Source organism: Ipomoea nil, unplaced genomic scaffold (assembly GCF_001879475.1).
Source record: "Ipomoea nil cultivar Tokyo-kokei standard unplaced genomic scaffold, Asagao_1.1 scaffold2167, whole genome shotgun sequence".
NCBI lineage: Eukaryota > Viridiplantae > Streptophyta > Magnoliopsida > Solanales > Convolvulaceae > Ipomoea > Ipomoea nil.
This window is the reverse complement of record NW_017618595.1, coordinates 573,317-593,626: the sequence shown is the minus strand read 5'-3', so window position 1 is coordinate 593,626 and position 20,310 is coordinate 573,317. Positions and strand designations below refer to the sequence as shown.

Sequence of the window (20,310 nt, the reverse complement as noted above, 5' to 3'; positions counted from 1 at the left end):
ACAAACCACAATCGAACTCGACACAACACAACTTGTTTCAAGAATCATCTTAGCATTCCACACAAGTTCCATTCTCAAGCCAATAACCAAGCACCAAAATTATTATAAAACGTGAGGATCAAGTGTGCACAAATACTAAGTTGAGATTATGCAAAACTTGGCTTTGAATGAGATTCCATAGGCTTGCCCTTCATACTCCCACTAGTTCAACTCTAAGATTGCATGCTAAGATCAAGTAGGACTTTTATTAGGCTTGTAATGGGGCTAAGGGTGAATGGTTGACAAAGAAGGGGTAAGGAAATCAAACAAAAGAGAGAACTTCACACTTATTCACAATTGAGATTGGAAGAGATATGGCATCAAAGAACTAAGGAGCAACTAACAACTAAACACAAAGCAACACCCTAAAGTAGTGGAGGTTGAGAACAATTTTCAAAGCAAACTATCCAACTTTTATTGAACTTCTTCTTTTTCATTTCTTCATCTCTTTTCAACATTTTCATGACTTTTTTTTTTCAATTTTCTCATCATTTGTTTCTCTCTTTTTTTTTTCTTTTTTTTTTTTTTTGAAAACAACAAAGAAACTTGATCAATAAATCAAGACCACCACACTTAGATAACATTAGAGAGAGTGTTGCTAACAGAACAAGCTCCAAAAAGACAAAGAATCACTTCCAAGAAAAAGAACAAGTGCACTATTCTCTCAAGGGTGGAGGGAAACATTTTGGCTAAGGTTTAAGGGTTAAATAACAAGGGTTAACACAAGAAAAACAAACACAAAGGGGATTAAGTGCTTAGCACTTATAGAACAAACACAAAAGGCTCAACGGGGACAACTAGGGGTAAACAAATATGTACAAGGGTAGGTTTAAAGGCTTGGGCTAAACAAAAAGGGCCTAAATCATTTCAAAACAAGCAAATCTTAGATTCCACTTGGAGAGTAATGAGGCAAGTTCTAGCAAAACAACCATTACCGGAATCTCACATAAGCCTTCACTAGCAATGCACAACACAAAAGATCAAGAATTTATTTCATTATTAAGTGGTTAACAAGACCATTGGCAAGAGAATAGATCAATCATGTGTTACACATTGACTCATCAATCACAAGTTGCGTTGTAACAAGTTCCACCAAGCAAACCACAATCCAAAAAAGAGAGAGTAATCACAACTTCCAGGGCCGGATTTTAGGCTGTGCAAGCTGGGCTACCGCACAGGGCCCCCAATTTTAGAGGGGCCCCAAATTTTATAGGTCCAATATTTAATTTTTACCTAGCTAGTTTAGAAATAAAAATTAAGAGTTTTCAATTAAACTTAAAAGGTTCTATGAAGAGATGGTAAAAATGTATATTTATTGTATTTTAACTTGGAGGTCAAAGGTTCGAAACTTGCATGTATTGATTTTAAAAATTGTGATTTTGGTAGGGCCACATTTATTTACCAGAACAGGGCCACCAAAATTTAAAATACGGCCCTGACAACTTCAAGTGTAGAAAGGCAATTTATCCAACACAAAGCACGATGAGTCATCGAAGCAAATTTTCAAAAATTTCCCCAATTTGTCCACCCCCCACACTTAAAAATTACATCGTCCTCGATGTGAAAGAAAAGGAAGAACAAGGGGGGAAAGGGTAACACAATAAACACAAGGAGCACAATCTCTACTATCTACACAAAGTAAAGCATTATACACAACTTAAAGAAAGTAGAGAAGGTAGATGAGACTTCCCTAATGAATCTCTTGTGCCAAAGAATCATCTTGAAGCCTTCTTGGAAATGAGCATACTCCTTAGTGTCATTCCTAGAGTCAATAGAGTATATACATGAAAGCACAAGTGAAAGCATAATAAATCAAAATTCAAAATATAAAGAAAAAAAAAAAGATAAAATGCAATAAATAAAAGATAACATGGGGTGCCTCCCATGAATCGCTAAGTTTAACGTCGTTAGCTCGACTCAACCTCTCAAGTGTTCAACCATCAATGGATTGGAGGAGAAAAATTCCCATATTTCTATCAACCTTTGCTTCTAGGTATTTCTTCAAGTGGTGGCCATCAATAAATTCCTTTAAGCTCATCTTCACCACTTGAAAGTTTAAGACACTAAGTTCATCCAAATCAAACTCCAAGAATATCCCTTCCTCAAATCCATTTTTGATCCATAAATCAAATGAGGTCTTCTTCCTAAAGATTGGGTCTTGATAATACTCAAGAGCTTGATCATTTCCTTGGTCTCCACTTCTTTTCTCTTCTTGACTTTCCTTTTCATTTGCAAATAAGGAAAGTCTTGGATCTTTCTCATGCACTAATAATAAGTGGGAATCCTTTGATTCAAATATAGGCCAATGCGGGCCTCCACTTTTAAGAACATCAACTCCTCCCGGTTCCCACACACTTCTAAAGTCTTCACTAATGAGAGTATCATCCATGGGAGAGCATTCATCAAATTCATCTTGCATGTTATCAACTTCACTCTCATTAACTTCTTGTTCTTCTTCAAACGGGTCATATTGCAAAGGTTCCTTGGCACCATTATCTTCAATCTCAATTTGATCTCAATCTTGTCATCTTCTTCATTCAAATGATTGGATTCAAGACACTCCTCAAGCATTTCATTTTCAAGATTTTCGCTTACATTCTCATCTCCATCAACCTCATTCCATTCATTAGATAAGGGAAACTCTTGTTGAACCTCTTCGTTGGACAATGAATCTTGAATCGGCTCTTGAGTTGCCCAACATTGTACTTGAGCCATCATGTTTTCCGATTGAGTTTGTAACTCATCCACTCGTGAAGACGTTTCCATTATCAAACTCATCAACTTGGACATCATCTCGGGCTCTTGATCAAGGGATTGAAATCCTTGTTGAGGCTCTTGGTAAGAGGGCTCTTGAAATTGGCACAAATGTTGGTAGTTAGGAGCCAATATATAGCAATTTTCGGCATCATGTGCTCCTCCACAAATGGTGCACCATAAAGGTTGTGGCATAGTAAATGGTGGTGTGCCTCCTTGAAAAGTTTCTTGACTCATGTAGGCAAGATTGAGATGTGGTTCTTGTTGTTCCATTCCTCCATATGTTTGGCTCATATTCCAATTCATTTCGTATCCATGAGGAGAAATTTGAAATGGTGGTAAGGATCCTTGATACTCATACCCATGCATATCGAAAGTTCTTCTTTGGGTGGATAGAGTACTAACTACTCCTTGATATAGAATAAAAGCACCAAACTAGGTATCTTCATCCGAAAATCCCAAACAAGATTGAGCAATTAGCACTTGAGCACATAAAGCAAATAAAAACAAAGGAAAAAAAAGTCTAGTCTCCTAGAATAGTCATTAACCAATGTTAACTACCACAAAACAATCAAAACCAAGCCATCCCCGGCAACGGCGCCAAATTTGATAAGGACATTTTTCACACATCCATCAAGTATCAAGTCACAGTATAGAGTTTAGATATCGTTCCACTGGAGATGGCTCTTGTAATGTTAGGAATTGATGTAAAGTGGAGTTAAGCACAAGTTAAAACTACCCTTTTAGAAGCTAGACCTATCGATAAGGAGTTGGTTTGATATGATTAATCTAATAACAAATAAGACAAGTAAAACAAAGGACCGGGACTTGGTTGATTCAAGCTAAGATGCCAAATATTATACTAAGGATTAGGGAATTAAATCGAGGCATAGGGTAAGTTGTAAGACTTTCCCGTATAATATATATTATATATTATGGGTCTTACTTATGTGGTGCAAGTGGACTAGGCCCATTAAGTAATTGGTTGGGTTGGACCTTTAGGTTTAAGTCTTATATCCACCAATGTGCCTATATAAAGCTTGTATTGATGGGATACAAGATACATGAATATTATATGGTACTCATACTGCTCAGAAAATACCAATACACCATCTAGGGTTCTGAGTCAAGTATGAGACAAAACGGCTAACCCTATTCTGCAGATCTACAATACAACAGGATATCAACTATGGCTGGAGATCTACAATGCTTCCGCTTCCGCTGCTACAAGTTAAGTTTCTCGTAGATTATGCTTTGTATATTTAAATCTCACATTTGGTATCAAGAGCCTTTATTAATCTCTGTCTGGTTGATTGTTGTGCCTAAAACAATATCAATTTATTTTCATATACATTAAGTTTTTGTATATGAATATTTGGACTGCTGAAAATTATTATTTTTAGCATTAATAAAATACTTTTTTTTGAAAACATTTGTTTGGCTCAATGAGATATACGTTGTATGAAATTTCATTCTTCCCTTCACAAAAATTTCATGCTGATCCCATTTATTGATGATTTTATGGTTGTTGCCTAACCGGAATTACGAGTGCTGCACCATGGGGCGTTGTTGGTGGGAGACCGACTCTCAATCACAAAGAAACTTTAGCCATTGATTTCGCGGCTACATGAGGAGGAATAAAGTCACTGGTTTTCCGGAGAATGGGCAATGGATGCAGTAGACGGTGACCGGCAGCAAGCTACGGCTTTGCGATTTGCAGACGACGGCGGCTTCAGACTCCAGTGGCGTCGTAGCAGCAACGCCATGGGACGCTGTGGGGTGGCAACTTCTTCGCCTAAGCCACGCACGGAATCGATGGAGAAATCACCGGTCAGTTTGTTCGTCCGGTGGCTTCCCTGCTTCTTCGCTAGTTTTCCGGCGACGTCCTGCTTCAGGTGACGTTGGCTCCGGGCTGCGGCTGCTCCATCTGCGCGCTGCTATTAAGGTCAGCGACAGTGTCCTCCTTCAGGCGGTGTCTTCCGTGGATGGTGATGGTCCGACGAAGGCATGCAGCATTCCAGGAAGAAAACGGATGAGTACTACTGGTACATTTCCTTTTTCAAAATTGCAATATACCTTTACTTTTAGTTTTTTATCATATTTAGTTGCCTTATTTAATTAATATTACATATTAATTTTGGTAAATGGTAATTATGTGGTTTAATTATTACCGTATTTATATTACCTAATTTAATATGGTATATTATATTATTTTGGCAAATGGTAAAAATATGGTAATTGCTTGTTTTTGGATGATGCCCTTTAGTTTTCTTAATTTTGGCATTGAATTCATAATTAAATTATCATTCAATTATGGGAAAATATTAAGATTTAAAGTTTCTATGTGAATCTTAATTTAATATTAAAGTGTCTATTAAATTGCCTGAAGTATTGCAATTTGTTTAGGATATTCATGAGTTAATATATATTAATATGTAAAAATCCAAGCATGCTATGTATATTCATAAATTATTTTATTATAATTGTACATTCATAAAAGCATGCATTAAAGTTGGATTAAAATATTATCAACTCATAGTCTCTATATTAAATGTCATTCAATTTTTAGGATCCTTAGGTCAATATTTGACATTATGGTCTGTTAAGACAGCTTGTTTGGTTTCTTATTTAATTCTGAGCATATTTTAGTCCTATTTCTGACTTAGGGCTTTAAAACCTATTTTGAACAAGTTTTTTGGGACCTATCTTGGGTCATTAAGTTTGGATCCCACCATTTTTGATTGATATTTTAATAATAATTATAGCTATTTTATTTTGACTTATAACATGTTTATTATGGTAATAATATTGATTATTATGCATAACATGTTCACTAAGTCTTAATTATTACTAACTACCATATTATGTTAATGGTATTCTTGGTTGGTAATAATATTAATTATTAAGTTTGGATATATTTCAGTACTAGACCATTTTATATCCATGTCACAACTCACTTGGACCATTGAGTTTATGAGTCTAATTTGAGTGATTAAGTGCTATAATTATTATATTGGGTCTATTTATGAGCCATTAAGAATTTAAGGATTATAATTGTTATTTTGGCAATTAAGAATTATAACTATTGTTTAAGTTGATTATATATATTTTAATCTATCAAATAGTTTTCAGGGCCTTAATAATAATATTAATTCCTTTAATGATATAGTAAGCAATATAGTTGGTATATTGCCTTTACAATGGTAATTTGATTATTACCATAATTTCAGTCTCCCTGAAAGACATTATAGTCTTGGTTAATTATTATGTGGTAATATGAGATTGACATTCAGTATCCCCTTAATTATGGTTTTGCGGTTTTGCCATTTATTAAGTTATATTTGGCATTATTAATTACTATTATTAAGTTTAGGGGCTAATCTCGTTTATTACCTTTCATAGTAATTATTATTTCTTGGAAAGATTACCTATTTAGTGTTTATTGTTACGTGACGTTGCATTGAGGTTACTGACGATGAAGATGGAAGAATTATAGCACTATGGGAGATGCAATTTGCATCATTAAGGTTAGTCATTAAGTTTTATCATTATTCATTTTTGGTAATTAGTGCTATAGTTATAGTTTGACTGCTATAATTTTGAAATTGTCACATTTTATTTCTTTAAGAAAAATGGAAACATTAAAGAAGGTATATTACCATACTTTGGTTGTTATTACCAAATATTAATGGTGATTATAAGGTTATTTATTTATTACCATTAATATTTTAATGAGAACAATATTATTATGGTTTATTTATGAATCCCGATTTGTTTCCAATTATGTTTATGTGGCAATGCTTCAGATAAGAAATTTTTTTTTTCTAAGGCAACTGACTATTGTCATTACTGTACATTTATTCCATAATTCATTCAGTCTTTGAATTATGATTAATGTTTTTGCCCATATTTGATTAAGTATGAATAAATTAATATTTGGTGTGATTTCATACTATTTAGATTATTTTATGCATTTGATCATATTAATTAAGTGCATAATATTAAGTTTAATTATGCAATTAGGTTTTGTGAGATTTTGAATTACAAATGACAGCATATCATTTTGGTTTGATATTGTTAGAATTTGTAAATTCAGTTATTTCTCATAAATTTGATCTTTATGCATTAAAACATTTTGTCATGGGTTTACAGTTTAAAATTTCAAAATTATTGAAATCTCATATTGTAAATTGCTTTAAACTATGCAATTTGTTTGAAATATATGAGTTTAATGTCTAATTTTATGCATGTTTGTCCTAAGCATATTATTTTGTTTTAAATTATGCAATTTTGTCTTATTATGCCTTTAGAAATGCATAAATTTAGGATGGAATTATATTATTCCTAATTAAGTTGGACTAATGCATAAACTTTAGTTGCGGTAGTGCCTGAATTTAAGCACGTTTAGTCCGTTAACTTAATTCATCAATTTAAAGCCTTATCCATATGTGAATCTACAATCTTTAGATCTTCCAAACGATTTTACTTCAAACATGAGAACGCATGACTTAGGGAAGTTTCTTGGGGAGGAATACTAGTTCTATGGCCCTGGCTTAAAGGCCTTGTTGCTACTAGTCCCCTTGCGACGCTACTCTGTCTAAGGAGTTGGTATTTAACCGAGCTTCGTCTCGACCAACTTTCCTGGGAGTATATACCTAATAATTGTCTATCATGTGTTGGTTTAATTTGTTTGTTAGGCTTTAAATTCCCCTTTTGCCAAGTGATTACAATTTTAGATTAATTAAAGAGTAGCCTCAGCATCTTTAATTTACTAAAATTGTCTAAGGTTTAAAATACATAAAGATGGCAATGATAATTGTCTAGTGATCTTATAATTTTAATGAGTTGGGGAGTAGCCACAGCATCCTTAATTAGTTAAAATTATATATTAAGCAGTTTATCTTGATCACATACAGTTTTAGACATATCATTTGTGATTAATTGTATGTAATATGATGGAATTTAGCCCACAGGCAATTTCGTTATATTTGTATAGTTAATCAGGATGAAATACTGGACTACGGTCATAATTTAGCCCACAGGCAATTATGTATCGGAATGTGGTTTAGTAGTTTTATCAGTGATGATAGAAATAAATTAATTTTATTTACTTTATGGTTATTTGTAAATAATTCTCATCTCTATCATAAAGTTTAATTTTATGATGTAAATTTTTAAATCATATTTCTTAATTTACCCATAGGGATTAAGGAAATGAACATGATTTCTTAAGTTTTTTTATCATAATAGTTGTTGTGAATCTTATTGAGTAAAACTTTAGCCTACAGGCAAGTTTTATGTCACTTGATTCTTCAACTTATTTGATAATTGTTTCATCATAAAATTTCAGTTAGATCTAATTGAGTAAAACTTTAGCCCACAAGCAAGTTTTATGTCACTAGATTCTTCTGTCTATTTAGTAATTGAGATAACATATTATCATAAGGGTTTAGTTGGACTTAATAGAATTAAAACTTTAGCCCACAGGCAAGTTTTATGTCAATAAATCCTTTAACCCATTAGGTAATAATATTATCACAATTTCTTAGAATTTATAAATTTAGTTCAATTATAATTCTAAGTTTCATGGTTTGCATTGGCAAAACATGTATTCAGTCACTTCCCAAAATTTAGCCGCCTTTATTAATTGCTTCACGAACTTACTTGGTTATTTGGATCAACTATAGTAAGTTATGTGATGTGATATACCTCTTTTGGATTCCAAGACTAAAATATACCTTTTGAGCCAAATTCTAACTTGGTTTTGGAAGGTGTGTTTTATTATTTTAGTATGTCCAACTAATGGTGGGGAATTAATACCTTCATTATTTAGTTGGACTTTAATTGGAACCAAAAATTGATTATTTAGTATGTCCAACTAATGGTGGGGAATTATGTCTTCATTTGTTAGTTGGTCAAATCAATTACGAGTACGTATATCATTAATTTTGCTAAAGAATATCTTAATCAGTGGGAGTGATCATTTAGAAAAAGATCATTAAGATACTCCATAATCAGTGGGAGTGATCATTTAGAAAAAGATCATTAAGATACTCCATTAAAGATTTTGGATTTAATTGGCTTCATGCATCCCGTATTGGATTGTATGTAAAACAATAAGTCCAAAAGATTCCACAAGTATTAATATTGTATTTGTTCATATAAATTCATATTGGTTTAGCAACATATTTATGAAAAATGTTGTAACAATATTGAGGAGTTTATTAGAACAAAACATATAACTTGTGGTGCACTGTTAAGTACTAAATTCTTCAGCACGCATTTAATAGTCTTTAGTTTCTTCAAAATTGATCCTGGGCCATTTTGGTTTGTAAGGCTCAAGACAATTTTGAGAAACATAAAAGTAAGACTCATAATGTTCAGTTCATTTTGATGTGGACCTTAAAGATTATTTGGGAAGTTATGGTGTATGTTTAAGATTCCAAATTTATGTACTTAGAGTTTTGGTTTATTGTCTAAGTTATTGGAATGCTTCTGTGACTTGACTATCTTTTGGCTATTTTGATGAGTGGGAGTGACAGACGTGTCAACTCCAAGCTCTTAGCCGTTAGAGGTAGTACTTATGTTAACTTATAAAGAAGTTATGGAATATATAGTTAGCATTATGCTAATTAAGAGATCTCTACTTAAGGCATGCTTTTAAGGATATTAGAGATCATACAATGAACTCTTTTGTACAATTTGGATGATTTTCTCTCTTAAGTTGCGCATATACATTTTATTTTGAGAAACATCCCTTCAAATACCAAGAATAAACATTGGGTTTGTTCATAAAGGATTCAAGTTGGGGAATCAAATATGCATGTGATCATAGGAGATATTACTCACTTATTCAGTAGATGACATATTACTATGATTCATGTGTTTTGTTCTTTAATGCGAATTGTGCTATTACTTGCACCAAGTGGATACTGTAAGAATTTCCCGTATAATATATATTATATATTATGGGTCTTACTTATGTGGTGCAAGTGGACTAGGCCCATTAAGTAATTGGTTGGGTTGGACTTTTAGGTTTAAGTCTTATATCCACCAATGTGCCTATATAAAGCTTGTATTGATGGGATACAAGATACATGAATATTATATGGTACTCATACTGCTCAGAAAATACCAATACACCATCTAGGGTTCTGAGTCAAGTATGAGACAAAACGGCTAACCCTATTCTGCAGATCTACAATACAACAGGATATCAACTATGGCTGGAGATCTACAATGCTTCCGCTTCCGCTGCTACGAGTTAAGTTTCTCGTAGATTATGCTTTGTATATTTAAATCTCACATAAGTGAGATGCACAAAAGTGTCCAAATACCACTCTCGTAGCTATTTGGACTTGCAACCTCACCTTAAACTCCACTCTCGTGGCAATTCAATCCAAGGTTGCCCAAGCAAGAACACAAGGCAATAATTCTCCTTAATACCCGAAATACTCTCGTATTAGGCATTAAGTGTGTGAATGTGTGGCTAGTGTACAAGCTCTACTCTCGTAGCAAAAAACACACTCCAAATCAAGCATTTAATTGGGATCCAACAATTATACACAATTTTACAACAAACCCAATTCACACAACTAACCCTAGAACACCCAAATAATTCCCTTTATGCAATCCAACTCAGATAGGCATCAATAGCAAGAAATCAAACCAAATCCTAGTCCCAAAACACTTAGCTACTCATAATATAACAATGGAAACACAATATTAAAAGAAAATTGAAAGCATAGATGAAAAGTAAAGAGAAGAGATAAATAGAAAACTTCTCTATTCAAGTCTTGAAATCTAAGATTTGCAATGTTCTTGAGCTTGGAAATGGAAAGAAACCACCAATCTATACCTATCTAAGCTATTCTAAAGTTAACCCTAGCTATGGAGTGAAAGAGAAATGAAAAAATGTAATGAAAGATGTGTTTTGGGGTGGAAAAATCCTCTTAAAATGGGTTAAAACGCGCTGCAAAAAGTTGCAGAGGGCTGGCCACGGGGGCCACACCTGTGGCCAAAAAGGCAGTGTGTACTGCCCAGTGGCCACGGGTGTGGCCACGGCCGTGGCCATACCCGTGGCCACCAGGCCGTGATTTTTCTGTGCACTGCGACTGTCTTCTAGGTACTTTTTCACCCTCTAAACGTTTGAATTAGCCCTTGGTGCTTGAATCAAAGTTGTAGCCATTCAAGTTAGATTTCCAATGATATAAAATTCACTTTGTTTGGACATTCCTACGCAGAGATATGATCAAATAACCGATCAGTGGATGATTTGTGCGGGAATTTCAACTTCTTGCTCTTTTGCTACACTTTTGCCTTTGTTTGTCCAAATGACCAAGACCAATAAACACACCATAATTTGGCTCTCTAAAAGGTGTTTCTCCATCTTCATAGCTTCTCATTGACTCCCATTGACTCTACATGCATCCGAAATGCTCCAAAAATCATTCAATTCATCTAAATCATCAAGAATTACTCATAAGCACACAAATGAATCAAATGATGATACTTTGGGCAAAATTATAACAAATAAAAAGGAAAATAAGTTTAAATTCAAGGTGAAATTATAAACTTTTAGACTCTTATCAAGTCACAAAACACAACAGTTAAAAGCAATCCGATGGCAATGTCTTCTCTCCTCTCCAAACCAAGTTTTGATCTCGCCATACTTGAGCCACTCAATGGCTTGAATTACCGCAAGTGGTCTGCAAAGATATTCATGCATTTCGAGCAAACTGAAACGGACTACGTGCTGCTTCAGGATTCTTCGATATATCTTGTCCAGCCTTCGTCAACTGCAACGCAGAAGTCCACGTCCACGGCCCATCAGATCTCAGACTCGCAGGCTGTGGCTTCAGCTAAAAGCACTGCTACTGATGCATCTTCTTCTGCAAAAGAAACTGCAATCAACGAAGAAATGCGTAACAAATACAACAAGGACAACAAATATGTACGTGCGACACTGCTACAAAGTATGGTAGACTCTATCTTTGATATCTACGAAAAGCAAAGGTAATGCGCAACAAATACAACAAGGACAACAAATATGTACGTGCGACACTGCTACAAAATATGGTAGACTCTATCTTTGATATCTACGAAAAACAAAGGTACGCAAAAACAATCTGGGATCTCTTACAAAACAAATACGGTTCTGATGATGTTAGGCGTCGAAAATATGCCGTTGCAAGATGGCTTAACTTCAAAATGACGGACTCGAAGCCAATTCTGGAGCAGGTCCATGAATACGAAAATCTAGTCACAGATATGCTCTCAGAAGGTACCCAGGTAAATGATAATTTTTTGTGTGATGCACTAATAGAGAAATTGCCCGAATCTTGGTAAAGTTTCCAAAACAAAATGAAGCATAATTCAAAGGCAACTACATTGGAGGATTTGCTGAAATCCATCAACATTTGTTAGATATATTAAATATAATATATTTAATATAATATATATTAAATATAATATAATATATCTATAATATATATATAATATATATTTGAGAAGAGAGAGAGAAGGAGAATTGAATTAACTTGATTGATATTTGAAAAAGATTGATACACAGCCTTTTTATAGTAAAGGAGAAATAATAATAAAGCTAAAAATTAGGAATGTATGCTCCATGTACTCCACATACACTAAGCCACATACTGCATACACACCACCCACTACTTAATTTAATTAATAAACTAATTAACTCTTGGTTTAACAATTATAATAATAATATTATTATAACATTGCCTCCTTTAAACCAAGTTGGATATATTGGTCATCCCAATTTCCTTCTTCAATTTAAGAAATGTCTTCGTCTTCAAGTTGGATATACTGACTTGTACTTCGTTCTGTAAACCCACTTCACTCCAATTGGCTTCTTTCCAGGAGGTAAATCTGTTAACTCCCAGGTACCATTCTTTTCAATGGCATGTATCTCCTCATCCATCGCCTTAAGCCAATGAGTTTCTGTAGCAGCCTCCTCAAAAGTTAAAGGATCACAATCTGCAAAGAGAGCAAATTGAACAATCTCTTCATCAGACAGGTCACTATCATGACCCAAAACATAATCTTGCAAGCGAGCCGGTAAGTGGCGCTCGCGCTGAGATCGCCGAACTGACGACTCTGGCTGTGAAGGAGACTGGACATGATTTGGAATCGGTTTCTCATCAACAATATTTTCAACAACAGGAATAACAACTGAACTTTCATCTTTAGCTAACCAATCCCAGGCACCATATTCATTAAAAGTGACATCACGACTTATAACAACCTTTTTAGTTTCAGGATTATAGAGTTTATAAGCCTTTGAAGCATCACTATAACCAATGAATATGCACTTCTCACCTTTATCATCCAACTTCTTTCTCAATGGATCCGGCACGTGTGCATATGCCAAACATCCAAAAACCTTGAGATATTTGATAGAGGGTTTTCTACCACTCCAAGCTTCTTCAGGTGTCTTATCACACACACTTTTAGTTGGACACCTATTCAACACATAGACAGCACAAGTAACAGCTTCTGCCCAAAAAGGCTTAGGCATATTCTTGGATTTCAACATGCACCTCACCATATCCATGATTGACCTATTCTTCCTCTCAGCCACTCCGTTTTGTTGTGGAGTGTATCTAGCTGTCATTTGGTGCTGAATACCCTTTTCTTTCAGAAAATCATCACAGGCAATATATTCTGTACCTCTATCAGTTCTCAAGATTTTTACTTCATAACCACTTTGTTTTTCAACAAAAGCCTTAAATTGTATGAAAACATCACATGCTTCAGACTTTTGCTTCAGAAAGTAAAGCCATGTTTTCCTACTGAAATCATCAATGAAAGTAATAAAGTACTTACAACCTCCATGTGAGGGAACCTCCAACGAACATAGGTCTGAGTGAATAATCTCCAACTGTTTTGTAGCTCTCCTTGACTTGCCCACGGGAAAGGGATCTCTATGCTTCTTCCCAATCACACAAATCTCACAGATACGATCAGGGACATTCAGAACAGGTAAATCAGAAACAAGTTCCTTTCTCGCAAGACAGTTTAATCCATAGAAATGGAAATGCCCAAATCGCATATGCCATAACCAATTATCATCACAAACTTCAGAATTAAAGCAAGCAAGGAGAGTATGCTTAATTTTCAAAGGAAATAGTCGATTTTGGGACATATTTACCTTTGCAATCAAAACTCCCTTAGCATCTGCAATGATACAACACCCCTGAGCAATATCTATCTTATATCCTTTTTCTGACAACTGTCCCATACTCAACAAATTTTGGTGTAGTTCAGGAACATAGAACACATCGGATATAAAATTGTGAGTACCATCCTTCAACTGAATAGAGATTTTACCTTTTCCCAAAATTGGCACCTTTGATTTATTGCCAAATGTCACTTCAGACCGGATTGATTCATCCAGTTCAGAAAACAATTCTTTCTTACCACACATATGGTTACTACACCCAGTATCCAAGAACCATATGTTTTTATCTGCAGAAAAACTATCACTGGCCAAAAGTAAGGTTTCAGAATTCTCACCAGACTTTTCAGCAGTATTTTCAGCAATGTTTGCTTGATTTCCACGATTGTTGTCCTCATTATACCAACAATCTGCAATCTTGTGCCCATACTTGCCACAATTGTAGCAATGAAATGGAAATTTACCTTGTTTGGTATTACCTCCACCTCTTCCTTGGTTGGAGTTACCACGTCCTCCTCCTTGGTTGAAGTTACCACGACCTCTTCCACTAGAACCTCCTCTTCCTCTTCCACGACCTCTACCAGATCCTCCACCTCTTTGATTAGTGTCAGTCACATTAAGGGTGACTTGGCTCTTCAAAGCTTCTTCTGCTAGTGGTTCCGATTTTGACGCAATCCTGTCAATATGACTTTCTACCATACCTTTCAGCTCTGCAATTGATAAGAGCTCGGTTTTGTGTGACTCTGTTATTGAAGCCACCACATGGTCATACTTCATCGGCATAGTTCGAAGAACTTTTTCAACCACTGCACCATCTTCAATCGTATCTCCATATAGCCTCATCTTATTCACCATATCAATAAGACGAGTGAAATACGCATCTACTGTTTCTGTAGAGGTCATCTCACAATTATCGTACAACCTTCTCAACGACTGCAACTTAGACTTCTGTGCCCGATCGACTCCTTTGTGTGACACATTTAAGATGTCCCAAGCTTGTTTTGCTGTTTGAGCACGAGCTAATTGCCCAAAAATGGAATAATGAACACCTTGGTGAATCTGACCCAAGGCCAATTTATCTCGCCGTATAGCGGCTGCATCAGCTCCTTCGGGTAGACCGGGATCAACAAAGCTCCAAAGATTTTGAGCTTGCAAATGTGTGGACATCATAATTTGCCAATAATTGTAATCGAGTTTCCCGTCCAATTTGGGACCCGTCCATACAATATTGAAATTTGCAGCCATATTTCACTACGAAAAATATCTCGGGGTTGAAAGGTTGACTGGCTCTGATACCAGATGTTAGATATATTAAATATAATATATTTAATATAATATATATTAAATATAATATAATATATCTATAATATATATATAATATATATTTGAGAAGAGAGAGAGAAGGAGAATTGAATTAACTTGATTGATATTTGAAAAAGATTGATACACAGCCTTTTTATAGTAAAGGAGAAATAATAATAAAGCTAAAAATTAGGAATGTATGCTCCATGTACTCCACATACACTAAGCCACATACTGCATACACACCACCCACTACTTAATTTAATTAACAAACTAATTAACTCTTGGTTTAACAATTATAATAATAATATTATTATAACAACATTGAAGTGACAATTCGCGAAAACAGGTCGGTTAACTTTTCTGGAAATTTTAAGGCTAACATTGTTGAATCGAGTTTTAATCAGAACAAGGCAAAACCTGGAGGTCAAAACAAAAATAACAAGAGGAACAACAAGCCCAACAACAATGATGGTTCGCTCAACGAAACAACGGCAAAGCCATAGGAATGGGCGCCATGAGAAAACCTAGACTGCTGATACCATATGAATGATTGTGTTATGTGATAAAAATAATATGCAGTACAATACATGATGATATATACAATACATTATGTAATAGTATGAAACTCAATAGAACTAGAGTTGTAGAGTTCTAACAAGAATAATGGTTTTAAAGAGTTGAAGTTAAAAAATGATTTCATGTCTTTACACAGAAAGGGTAGCACAGTCGTATTTTTCATAGCAAGAATGGTGCGATGGGATTTAATAGTGAACTCTCTGTGTCGTGGTCAATTGAAATAGAAAAAAAAAATGAGTGAAATAATCAATGATAAAAAAAATTTCATGTGGGCTTCATAACAATGAACCACAACAAAAACAAAAAAGTTAAAAAATATATATATTCCTGACCACCTTTAATTGGTGGTCGGTAGTTCTTACCACCTTTAAACAAAAAGCCAAAGGCGGTTTGGTCCACTAATTTCTCAAAAAAATGCTTCTTTAGCTCTTAATTTTAGTTTTTTATGTATTTAGATGGTTTAAACAATCTTTTGAACAATTTTACAACCACTTTTGTAAATAGTTTTTAAGAAATAACTATAGAAACCTTATGTTTTAGTACTAAATTTTGAAAATTTTTAATTTTAAATTTTTTTAATTAAAAAATAAAAATAAATAAAAAATCTGCGCCTAGGCGCCCCCTTGGCGCCTAGGGGGCGCCTAACGTTTTTTGCAACATTGTAAAATTTTGAGAATGATGTGTGTACATGTTCAATTGGAACCAATAGGGTGTCAACATTGTCAATTCTTTAGACAATGGTCCTATGTTTAGAGCTCATGTGTAGTTGTATTTCTGATCAACAACTTTGTAGTTAGGTCATGCAGGTCTGACAATGATGTAAGAACAATTTTGCCCGATAAAAAAATAACAGTAAAATATTTGTAAAGTAATTTACAATTGTACCATTATAGAAATATAGACAAAAAAAAAATTAATAAAATCTAACATATTCGTAGTATATGTTCGACAATTATGCCAACTATGGTTGGGACGGGGTTCGAAGCTAAGACATTTCTTATCGAAATCAATAAGTTAAAAATAATAAATAGTTAATGAAATATCCCGTTACTAAAAGTCATATTAACGGAATGTGGGGTTTTTAAGGGAAGAAAATAATATAATAGAACATAAAATAGGAAAATAAAAAAAAATACTAAAATCAATATAATATGAACCATTCATTTCATCAAAAAGGTAAACTAATGAGTTGATAATGGATGTTGAAGAATTTGTAAACTATGCAAGCACACTTCCTATATAAGATGCTTCAATGAATATTAGATGTCCATATAGTAAGTGTAAGAATTGAGTACACTTGTCTGCAGATGATGTTCGTGTTCATTTTTATAAGAAGGTTTTTGAACCAAATTACTAAGTATAGACGTGTCGCGGTGACCTTGTGTTAGGATCGATACGGTTCACAACACCTAATTACAATGGCAACTTGGGCGGAAATATTGAGAATATTTCTAGTGTAAGATTTAGAATAAATCATACACACAATAAGGCAATATTGAAGAAGGATTTTTTTGTATTGGCAACAAGAAAATAATAGGAGTTACAATATACTCTCTATTTCTCTCTACTAGCACTCTCTATGCTAAACTACCAAGAAAGGATACAAGATCAGGAGAGATGGGATGAGATGGGATGATTCAAAATGGCAAATCAACTCCCTATTTATAGAAGAAGGATTAGGGGTTGTTTTGTAGATAGCCTAGAATCTTGGGACTAAATTGCAAATGTTTATGTCAACAATTGTGGCTTGCCCATCCAACTTCATTATTTTGTCTACCACTTTGTTGAATTCAAGTTGTTGCTATCATTGCATAGTTCACATGCTACCATGCTCCCATGTGTTCCCATGTTTGACTTTAATTACTTACAAATCTCCCACTAAAGTCAAATCATGGATCTTTATCCTTTTTTTGCCAATCACCTGCTGCTTGCATACTTGTTAGGCCAACTGAGGATCTACACCATACGAACTTATCGTTGGTAATCGGCTTTGTCAACATATCTGCCAGGTTATCTTTAGTATGGATTTTCTGTATATCCACACTTCCTTCTCCCACCTTTTCACGAACAAGGTGATACTGAACTTGTATGTGTTTCGTCTTGGAATGAAATGCTGGATTCTTTGTTAAGTACAAAGCGCTCTGACTGTCACAAAATAGAGTCATTTTCTCTACTTTGTGCCCGAGCTCCTCCAATAACATTTGCAACCATATAGCCTCTTTACTAGCTTGAGTAGCTGCTATATATTCTGCTTCTGTCGTTGACGTTGCCACAACAGACTGCAACTTCGAGACCCAGCTTACTGCTCCGCTAGCAAGAGTAAACACATAACCCGTGGTGGATTTACTACAATCGAGATTACCTGCATAATCTGAATCAACATAGCCTTTAATAATGAAGTCTAATCCTCCATAACACAATGCAATATTTGAGGTACCCTTGATATATCTAAGGATCCTCTTAACAGCATTCCAAAAAAAAACTCCCTATTTATAGAAGAAGGATTAGGGGTGGTTTTGTAGATAGCCTAGAATCTAGGAACTAAATTGCAAATGTTTATGTCAACAATTGTGGCTTGCCCATCCAACTTCATTATTTTGTCTACCACTTCGTTGAATTTGGGTTGTTGCTATCATTGCATAGTTCACATGCTACCATGCTCCCATGTGTTCCCATGTTTGACTTTAATTACTTACACCTTGCCCCCTCAATACAACGACATGAACAAGTGTCGTCTTAGTGAAAACAATCGGTATGATCAAATGGTTTTTGATGTATATGATCCATCATTTTTCCATTAAATGTTGAAAATGACCAAGACAAAGAGCTACATAGTAGTACAAAATTTTTTTATGATTAGTTAAATGCTACGAGACAACTTTATCAATGAATGTTGATGAAGAAATAGAGTTGACATATACGTTGATGATTATGAATATCAAGACAAATTGTAATATACTGCAGCTAGCATTATATTTAAATATTCCCCCTAGTATCCTTTTACCTCCTCTCTACAAAATATACTCATCATAATATTTTATATCCAAACACGAAGTCTTATATTTGTGTTCATGTTCGCCAATTATATATTTCGTGTGCTTAATTGATAACCTTGATTTATATACCATAATTTATTGTATCATTAGAAATTGAAATTCCAATACTCCTAGAAGAAGCAAATCAATTTTAGGAGTTTTTAAAATTTTTCGGGTGTATATTAATCAACTACCTTAGCGCGGTATTTGAAGAAAGGGAATACTTTTCTAAAAATTAATTGGTGCAGTGAACAATATTCGACACGAAATATAAATTGCATTACTTCCGATAAGAATACGAAACACAAACACAACATGTTAATACATATATATGTAACAACCAAATCCAAACAACATGAGAGGATCGGAGCTTGCTTGCTTGCTACCAAAGCAGAAAAGAAAAACTCCAGCATGCATGCATCTTTGGATTATATTATTTGTGACCGACCTTTATTTATTTATTAGCTATATATATAAGACTGATCGAAGTTGAAGGAAGCTAAGCAATATTATTATATTAGATAAGGTAGTTAGCAACGTCCCTTGATGCAGATGCAGACGAAACGGAGGCAGATCCCTCCGGCAAACCTATCAGACTTGCAAACTTTATTGCATTTGATGAGATTCCCACGAAGACATAACCCCTTCAACTTCAAGATCTTCCTCACGCATTTTTTGGGACGACTCGCAGGAGTCACAGCAGCACCAGCCATTATTCCCATCTCTGTACAATTAACACTCACATCATCAAACAACAAGAAGAAAATGTTAGAGAATTAAAGCATCATCAGATGCATGAATTGAAGCATGTGATCCATCTCAACTAAAAGCCAAAGTTGATAATTGTATTGGAATTTCTGATACTAAATTAAAGCATGTGATCCATGTTAAAAAGAAGAAATATATAATGGAGAAATTAAAGGGAGAGAGCAAACCAGAGGCTATGAGGAGCATCACCAAGAGTGAGGCAGTTGCAAACAAACGAACAGAAGAAGAAGAAGAAGCCATCTTTGTTAATTGAGAACAAAAGTAGGCTTTAGCTTAAGGGAAATGGGAATTCTGTCAGTGATTCAATGAGTGAAGTCCTTTTATAAGTGACAATTTTGAGACTGGGCCATGCTGTCATCACTTATACCTCACATCCTTCATCATTACTAAAAAGAAATGGTAGTGTGTGAGTTCGAATCCCACTGAAAACATAAATGGGAAAGGACCCCGAATGATGGAAGGAGTGGTTTGGCTCTAAATATGATTTTTGTTTTAAAAAAATAAATAAATTTATTTATTTATTTAATAGATGAATAACAGCTATTGTGAAATGAGGGAATTTGATGACAGCTGCTGGACTAATCAGATCTAGACCTCTTAAACCGGTTACTGTCATTTGACACTGTCTGC

The 20,310-nt window shown here is 34.5% G+C and overlaps 1 protein-coding gene across 1 annotated transcript; it reads right to left on the bottom strand.

The window, feature by feature from the left end:
- Positions 1 to 19,181: 19,181 nt before the first annotated feature.
- Positions 19,182 to 19,952, bottom strand: LOC109150035 (defensin-like protein P322). Its single transcript, XM_019298007.1, has 2 exons — positions 19,848 to 19,952; positions 19,182 to 19,636 (listed from the first exon to the last, which is right to left on the bottom strand). Exons 1-2 carry the CDS (start codon positions 19,918 to 19,920, stop codon positions 19,443 to 19,445), a joined length of 267 nt encoding a protein of 88 aa, XP_019153552.1. The 5' UTR covers positions 19,921 to 19,952; the 3' UTR covers positions 19,182 to 19,442.
- Positions 19,953 to 20,310: the final 358 nt, after the last annotated feature.

Coding starts and splice junctions, on each gene's coding strand:
- LOC109150035 (XM_019298007.1), bottom strand. CDS start 19,920: ATGGCTTCTTCTTCTTCTTCTGTTCGTTTGTTTGCAACTGCCTCACTC. Junction 19,637..19,847: donor GATGCTCCTCATAGCCTCTG/GTTTGCTCTCTC, acceptor TTAATTGTACAG/AGATGGGAATAATGGCTGGT.